Below are 8615 nucleotides of genomic sequence, written 5' to 3'. Positions count from 1 at the left end.
GTACAGATACACAGGACTATGGTTGGTGTTTGAGTTTTAATCTTCTCAAATGCATTTTTGAAGTCAAAAGCAGTGTTTTGTTTTATTTTCTCTCTCTTAAAGCTCAAACATAGTGGAAGTTCTTGTTCACTACTCACGACGCCAATACATGCCACTGCAGATTTTGTTATACTCTGGAAGTTGTTCAATTGGACCTGGAATTTAAAGAAAGTTGACCATGACACATGCTAAACTGATAAGAAAGGGGGTGGAGGAGTTGCAGGAGGTGAGCTTAGACAACATACCCACAGCAGCAACAGCAGGATGCTTATCATAGATGTACTTTGTGCAAACTTCTCTAATAGTCTGGGCATCAATAGCCTGAAAGGGTTAGAGAGACACATTTTGTTACTAAACCTGTCTTAAAAAAGTATTAAGTCAGTGATCTTAATTTCTTTTGTATAATCCAGAGGAACAGGAGACAGAACAGTTGAAGTATTCTCCTTTGGAAACAGTCTAAACTCTGTACTGTTTCTTCCTATAACAATTAACAACTAAGAAGTTAAATTACTACAGTAAGGGCCTAATCAAAGAACTCCAGGAGGAGTGCCACTTACTTCAATCCTTGCTTCAAGTTCTGGAATTGGGATTCTGCGCTTGTAACAGAGCATTTGTCTTCCAATGTCTTCACAGATTGGGGTGGAGCCTAAAACGGGAAAACCCACTTCAGTTATCAAGCATAGAGTAGCAAGAAGTAAGAATAAAAAGCTCTCTGGGTCTCACCATCAAGTTGTAGCAGCATATTTGTCTTTAGAAGGTTTTTTGCTCGAGCTACTTCATTTTCTGTAATGCTTGTGCAAAGTCTTATCCTGAAAAACAGTTTAAATCCAAAAGCATTAAATAATGCGAACGTGTAGCACACGAGATGGTTGTGTACCTCTGCCACAGGCACTGAGTACACCTACCCACGCACATCTTTTCTACAGACAGAGTTGATAAGAGTTCTTGGTATGAAGATAAGCCACAGGACTCATAGAAGCAGCATAAGGAGAGGGTTTTTCTGGAAGCATACCAATACTCAGTCTAAAAACAAGTTTTTCCTCTTAGAAGAGCTGCATTTCATTTTATTAATGTTTTGAGCCACGTGCAGTCCATGCTTGCTAGCTTGAGAATGGCTGTTGGTAAGATAATGGGAGCCAAGCAATTAGAGGTAATTAGCCCAGAAGGCAAGCCGTTACTTCCTGGCGCTTGGTAAGAGATGAGAACTGTATAAATAACATCACACCTCGTAGAGAAGACTCCACTAGGAAGACAGAGGGATGCAGCAGGTATCTTAACACATTATAGCACAAGAATGGTTCGCATCTTCCCTGGTGCTAAACTGCAGCAAGCAGACAGCTAAAATGATATATTTACCTAAGAGTTCTTTACAGAGATCTCAGAATAATGGTATATGAGAAGTGCTCTGTGTGATTAAAGAAACTCCTCAGTTTCAAGTTTTCTTTTAATTTCAGCCACTTCAAGTCAATGCCCTTAAATAACACGTCTGTTTCTAATCACATCTGCAGTTCAAGTATTAGCAGTGCCCCTATGGACACTTTCAAATTAGATTTAAGGCCTTAGATTAATGAAATTATCTGTAGTCCCAATTTTTAGAATTCCACATAACAGCTCATCTACTTGACATAATTTCATTTTCCCATGTACTCACTAGAGCTCTGTGTAACACCACCACCACCTGGTGTGCCACGTGGGCCAGTAACTGTAGAACGGTTAACTAGTAATGGTATTTAAAGGTAACTGCACTCTCATTATGCTCATTCATTATTCTAAATATTTACTTTCAGGTGTCAAACATGCAGTTCCTGAGTACTGCATGCTGACTTAATCGCATTCTAACGGGTTTAACACATTTTTATAACTCCTGCCACTTGTGAGACAAAAAGAAAATCACTGCCTATTTACCTTGTAAAAGCAATGTGAACTGTAGTTAGTAGTAGTAGCACTTATTCTTCTAGGGCATAAAACAAGCCTAAACCCTAAATTATTCATTCTAAGTAAGGGTGACAGAAACTGGCTGCTGGGACTGTGCATCTCAACTGTCAAAGTTTAGAACTAGATGTGTTTATTTTTCCCAGGCAAGCCTAAGCAGAGAAATAGAAATAGGCTCTTTAAATAATTACTATTTTTAAAAGTTTATTTGTCCACGGAAAATAATCTTTTTAGAGAAACCGTTGTTTGCTTACCATTCTCTCTGAACAAAGTGCACCATGTCCTGGATAGTTGATGGCTCACAGACCATGTAGAGGCCCCACAGCCCGGTATCAGTGTAGCAGGTGTTGAAGGACTGGAAACTATGACACAAGTTACCATGGCAGGCAATCTGAGCAAGTTTACTGGATAAGTTCTGCTGAAGCAAGAGAAAACGTATTTCGTTCATTTTCTGAAAGCTTACTAGTCTCCTGTTTTCAATGTGACAGAACATGCAGCAGTATCACAGGCTCCAGCAGAAGCTATGCAGTCAGCTATCAGTTCTCCATCTCAACAATTTCTTCCCTTGCACGTAGTCCAAATAGCTTCCAAATAACAGCCCAGATCATAAAGCCACAGAGGTCTGAGAAAGGGACAGCTACTGATACCCCCGTGTTCCGATGACGTACAGGTATGAAACATTCCACGAGGGCTGGCAGACCTCGAGTCGCCACTATTTTGGCAATTTAAAATCACTTCCTAAAACTTTCTTAGATCTCGGGCAACAAAGTCTTTCAGCCTCCCGGCTGGTTTCCCTCACCCTGCTTCAGAAAGAGCCACGAAGTCACGGCAACGCCCTCAGATACGGCTGAGGGGGTCGGTACCGGCAGTACCCCAGGCAGACACCCTCGTTAACGCCAGGAAGGTGCTTGCAGGTTCACTCACCACGCCTCCTCCGAAGGAGCGGTCCCAGTTACCTATGAGAGTGTTTGCTACCATAAGGGGGATCGTATCCGGGTCAGCCCAGCCAGCTGCTTCCACGGCTATCGCCAAGTGCGCCAAGGGCATCTTGTCGTCTCTTATACGGATCTGTGGGAGCACACGAAAGCAGCTGTAGTGCAACCTGCACGCGGTAACGTACACGGCAAGTTAAATGTCAGGAGACAGCCATTTCCGCTCCGTCTGTATCAGAAAGCATGCATGCAAAGAACCAAAAATTAAAGTGCACGGAGCTTTATTTACCATTGGCCTTAATTAGCCATGCTCTGGCCATGTCAGAGCACTTGCCAAACGGGAAGCCTGACACCACAAACATGAAGAGGGCATTACAAGGAATTCTATGACAAACAGCAGCAAGGAAAGTTGATGGCTTTTCAAAATCTGAATCCAGCTGGGAATGGAACACAGACGCCTTGGCTCCCCGCCATACCCTTTAAATCAGTGACTCCCAGTAAGAGGAAATGCTCTCACAGTGCAGGCCAGGCAACGAAAGGAAAGTAGCAGCAGGGGTAAGGGAGGTATTCCCTCAGGAACTGATGAGGCAGAGAAAGTGGTGGCAGTGGAGAGTGGAGGCTTGCCCAAGAAAAGTTGGTAAGTCCTGCTTTGGAAAGCAGCTACTCCAGTTGCCCTCACTGTGGGCAAGAAGCCTTGTAATCTGCTCAGTGTGCAGCTGAGAAGCTCTCCTCAGCAGGCAGCGTGTGCTCGCAGGGGATAAAGGGCCAGCTCGAAAAGCCGTTGAGCTGCTTACCTCACTGCCCGTGAAGCTACAAGGCGGCAGGGGTGGCAGCCCTCCTTCTGGAGCAGACGGCAAGTTACCGAAGTGGCATTTGGCTAGGTCAAGTAGCTCATCGTGACAGACCCCTGAACAAAGACGTTTCACATACTTTGTCATGTTACTCCGTGAACAGTTCATTTAACTTGCTATGCAGTTTAAAGACTCAACCGACCAGTAACTTATGGGTCCCCCCCCTTTAATGCCACACTTTCAGATTTTCCCCAGCACCCCTGTCATGCAGAGTAAGATCAGGATCATACTCCAAATCAAGCTGTTTGCTCTCAATTTCAAGCCTCAAAATTATTTTCCTTCTCTCTGCTTTTCTTGCTTCTCCCTTTTCCATACTGAATTCCTTCCAGGCCCTTCTTTTCATGCCCACATGGAACAATGACCTTACCCACTTCTAGTTGTTGTTTTAAGGATGTTTCTGAAATTTTACTGAGGGAAGAAGGGAACAGAAGTTCAAAGGCTATGAAGGCAGAAACCAAACATGCAGGGCTAACAATGAACATCCAGGACGTACTGAACAATGGGCAATTCAGCATGTTGCTCCCTGAAACTTAAAAGACTATGGTTTTAAGAACAGTTTCACATGATCAAGGGTGAATATCTCATACTAACCTCCAGCAGCAGCCAGGACTATTCTGGGTCCTTTGTAATGTGTTGTTATGTACTCCACCAAGTCATTGCGGTTTATGGATCTAGAAACAGTCAAGGAAACATCACTGCCATGTCAGTACAGTTCTTTTTAAAAGAAGAAATAGAAATACAGAATAATATAGTATCAGAATAATTATAAGTTCTGCCAATGCACAGATGCAAAAAGCTAAAATAAAGACAGCTTCCTAAACAGGAAACTGGAACTTTACACATTTTTCCTTTCAAAGCTCTTACAGCTTCCTGATAAAGAATAAGAATTACAACTCTGCTCCCTCGTGATCTCACTCAGGTAAGAGATAAGATCCACTAATGATCCCATGCCAATTTTAAAACAGTATGCTTAGTAATCTCCTGGTCTGCACCAGTATAAACAACTGCTGAAAGAGCAGTGTGAACGCAGTTTTATTTCTGGTAACGCCAACACCTGGATGATGTGAAAAAGAAGCACTTGCAATTTTGTGTCAGATGCATTTTTAATGAACAGGAGAAATAATGTCAAATAATGAAAATGTGCAGTAGCTATGTGAAATTCACATACACCATGATACCTGTAAAAGGAGAACTAAAGTGATAGGAAATTCTTACAGTTACGTCCAGCACAACTTCATCTACCTTCCAGAGTTAAAAAATACTACTGAAATTGTTCCCCACATTTTCAGAGGGATCTTTTAAATATAGAAAAGTTGCCACACAATTAAAACGGCCACAAACTTGGACATACTTAATGTTTTCTGTGGGTCCTAAAATCGTCCTTCCTAGGGCTGTTTTCTGATAGGCCGTAGCATGAAGGTAATCAAAGACAACTTCCTGTAAATTGGTTTCAACCTCTTGCATCTCTCGAAGTATAACTCCTCGCTCACGCTCGATCTCTGCCTCTCCCAGGGTGCTGTTCTGAATTATGTCAGCAAGAATTTCCACAGCTAATTGAAAATAAAGACAGGAATAGAAATTATTTTCAAGCTACCAGAAAAATCTGGTTTTAAAAGTAAAACCCACCCGAAAGCCCAAGTGACCCAAAAGGTACTAGTAAGATTTGCAGCTTGGAATTTTAAAAAAATCTGATTTTTTTTTTTTTAAGGATGCTAAAATGCTACAGCTTTACTTTAAAAGACACTTGCTCTGCAGGAATGGAGAAGTCCAAAAGGCATTTCTGGGGTAGGGGGAAAAAATCTAGCTGACAAAAATGTTTCAAGTATCAACTTCACTGTTAGCACACTCCTTTCCAAATCTGCATCCTCACATTCCCGTGAAGTTGAAGAAAGGACTTTTTGCCCGGGAAAGATGGGACTGTTAGGCTGCAAAAGCATCACTCTTATGCCTCATCCGGAGCTGGATAAGCATTTTTTGGTCTTTGCTACTTCTCTAATGAATGAAAGCAGTTACCTCTTGGTAAATCTTTTGAAAAAGCCTTTGCATAATACACTGTTTGTTCCCTGGACGTATAGGCATTCAGATGAGCTCCCATGTTCTCAATTTCTAGTTCAAGGTCTAACTGAGATCTCTTTTTTGTTCCCTGAAACAAAACAACAACAAAGTCAAACTAAACCCTTGAATTCACCCACTCAAAAATTACTACTGCTTGTCTGCAAAAGTCAAAGCCAAAAGGAAGAAAGTCTTCTGAAATGAAAACTGTCATGCTAATCTCTCCCATGTTGAAAGTCAAATATAAATCCTACTATGCTCCCAAATGAAAATAAAAAGCTGGCAAAAGGTAGACTGTGTGTCTTAAGAAAACTACATGTTAAAAGCAAGTTAAAAATAGAGGTGTGTTACTAATGTAATTGTGTATCAGCTGCACACGACTACGAATTTAGCTTCATTTTCTAACTGAAACCAAGTCTGAGTTGGTTTCCCCTCTCTCCTCGATTTGTAAACTGTATTTAGACAGTTCTGACAAAGTTCCCATCACTGATCTCTAAAGATAACTAGCTTAGAAATTCATCATAAATTTGTAAGCCAATACTCATACTCACCTTGAAAGCCATATGCTCAAGAAAGTGAGCAGTTCCATTGTTCTTCTCATTTTCATACCTGCTTCCAGCATCAATCCAAAGTCCAACCTCATTGGGGAAAAAAAAGAAATCATTTTATCAGCCAATCATGCAGCTTTGCTGTTTTTCCTGTACAAGCTAAACTTAGATTTTCAAGACCTACTTTTAAATGTTTTTTTTCCTTAAGAGACCCAGATTTTCAAGGAAAAAGAAAAATGATCTTCACAAAAATCGAATCACAAATCATTTAGGAAAATCTTAATTTCCCATCTTATAACTTAGGAATAACTGCTAGTAAACTTTGACAGAATCCAACGCAGTTCCACAAGGAAATGAACATACACAAAATTATGAAAAAACATTCCCCTTACAAGTTACCTACTGTGCATGTTGAAAGTCCAGAGTCTTCAGAAGCTACTTGCAAGCCATTTTCCAGAGGACTCACCCTAGTCTCTGGAACATTTAAGACTACTTCTGTTGCTGCCTTGGAAACTCTGAACCTGCCTGTTCCCACATGTACACACTGTAAGAAAAAAGCATCAGTCACGTATACATTGTAAGTTATATCCTAGGATGCACTTCTAAAAATGTATTCCTGAACTTAAATATAAGTTCAGAAATCTATTTTAAAATATGCATTTCAAAAATAATCTTTACACAGAGTTATTTGCCAATACTTCACTTGAGAATACATTAACTGACTTCAGGAAAAAAAAACAACAAAAACAAAAAAAAAAAAAAAAAAAAAAAAAACAATGAAACTGGAGTAGACTGCATCTCCTTCCCTCCAACCAAATGTCCTGGCAGAAAACCTGCAGCAACTCTAATATGTCCTTTAGCATCTGAAATCTTTTTGGGTACCTGTTTTCTAAAATGAAGGGGGATCCAATGCAAGAAACTATGTCAAGGACTGCAAACCACAGTCATCTGGTTTTCAGCATAAGGCCACATTTTGAAATTTACACCTTTTGTATAGTAACCTTGCAGTTAAAGCACATTAATCCAAAATAAAAAAAGAAATGGGAAGAAAGGGTTATAAAGAAAAAAAGCTTCACTGAATTTTTTCAACATTGAAGTATGCAAATATATAACCCAAATAAGTACTTCAGGCAATAAGCTATTCCAAAAAAGGATTATTTTAAATGTCCTATCAAAGATTTCCCTCACTATGTTAGACTGCCCTAAACATGAAAAGTACCAAATCCAGTACTCATCCAGTACTCTGCTACCAAAGGGCTAGATCTCAAAGCTCACATATTATGGGACCACAGGACAACTTGGGTTGGAAGGGATCTCAGGAGGTTTCTAGCCCAACCTCCTATGAGGAGCTGCTGAGGGAACTGGGGTTGCTGTGTCTGGGGAAGAGGAGGCTCAGGGCAGACCTTATTGCTCTGTACAACTGCCTGAAAGGAAGCTGTGGGGAGCTGGGGGTCGGCCTCTTCTCACAGGTAACTAGTGACAGGACTAGAGGGAATGGCCTCAAGTTGCTCCAGGGGAGGTTCAGGTTGGAAATGAGGAGACATTTCTTCTCAGAAAGAGCAGTCAGGCACTGGGACAGGTTGCCCAGGGAGGTGGTGGAGTCACCGCCCCTGGGGGTGTTCAAGGAGAGGTTGGACGTGGTGCTTAGGGACATGGCTTAGTGGGTGACATTGGTGGGGGGGGGGGTTGGACCCTAATGATTCTGTGATTCAAAGCAGGGGCAGGTATGGAGTCAGACCTGTTTGCTCAGGGGGGATGGCGGCTTTTGGGGTTATTTATTTATGTATTTATCTATTTATTAGAGTCTCGAACCTCAGCCCGGCTGCGCAGCCCCGCCCCGCCCCACGGTGCCCGGTCCCCATGAGGGGGCAGCCGCCCCCCTCCCGCCTCCCCTCAGCCGGGCGGGGACTACAGCTCCCGCCATGCTCAGCGGCAGCCACGCACCGCCCCCCCGCTGGGACTACAACTCCCAGCGTGCACCGCGCCGCCTCCAGCACGACCACCACCACCCCGCCGCCCGCATCGCGGCCTCCTGAGCGCCAGCGCGGAGAGCCACCGAGGTGCTGGGCCCTCCGCGGCTCCCCCCCGTCCCTGCCCCACCGCCTACCCGGTTCCCCGGGCCGGGCGATCGCAAAAGGCGAGGACGCCAGGGCAGGAAGAGCCGCCGTGCCGCTAAGCGAGCTGTAGGCGCCGCCATTTTGTGGGGCGGCTGGGCGCTTCCGGCGGCAGCTGCGCAGGCTCGCCTCAGCTCTCCCCTCAGC

General features: G+C 43.1%; 1 protein-coding gene across 2 annotated transcripts; it reads right to left on the bottom strand.

Annotated features, from left to right (window-relative positions):
- Positions 1-22: 22 nt before the first annotated feature.
- On the bottom strand, positions 23-8615 carry PMPCB (peptidase, mitochondrial processing subunit beta). 2 transcript variants are annotated; one of them, XM_048068521.2, is made up of 13 exons: positions 8462-8615; positions 6758-6898; positions 6358-6444; positions 5768-5897; positions 5106-5304; positions 4346-4425; positions 3698-3810; positions 2896-3039; positions 2226-2389; positions 763-848; positions 597-685; positions 285-360; positions 23-194 (listed from the first exon to the last, which is right to left on the bottom strand). In XM_048068521.2, exons 1-13 carry the CDS (start codon positions 8549-8551, stop codon positions 130-132), a joined length of 1464 nt encoding a protein of 487 aa, XP_047924478.1. In that variant the 5' UTR covers positions 8552-8615; the 3' UTR covers positions 23-129. The 2 variants fall into 2 exon arrangements, with proteins under 2 accessions (XP_047924478.1, XP_047924479.1); XM_048068522.2 differs by having other exon boundaries at positions 2226-2386.

The sequence above is a fragment of the Anser cygnoides genome, chromosome 1 (assembly GCF_040182565.1).
Source record: "Anser cygnoides isolate HZ-2024a breed goose chromosome 1, Taihu_goose_T2T_genome, whole genome shotgun sequence".
Classification (NCBI taxonomy): Eukaryota; Metazoa; Chordata; class Aves; order Anseriformes; family Anatidae; genus Anser; species Anser cygnoides.
Note: the sequence above shows the minus strand (reverse complement) of the source record. Positions and strands in the feature narration are given on the sequence as shown.

Bases quoted from the DNA above. Each gene is read 5' to 3' on its own strand.
- PMPCB (XM_048068521.2), bottom strand. From the start codon at position 8,551: ATGGCGGCGCCTACAGCTCGCTTAGCGGCACGGCGGCTCTTCCTGCCC. The intron at 5,305-5,767 runs GTAACTGCTTTC...ATTTTCAATTAG, and splicing joins TTCAAAAGATTTACCAAGAG to CTGTGGAAATTCTTGCTGAC. The intron at 2,390-2,895 runs GTGAGTGAACCT...CTCTTGCTTCAG, and splicing joins GCTCCTTCGGAGGAGGCGTG to CAGAACTTATCCAGTAAACT.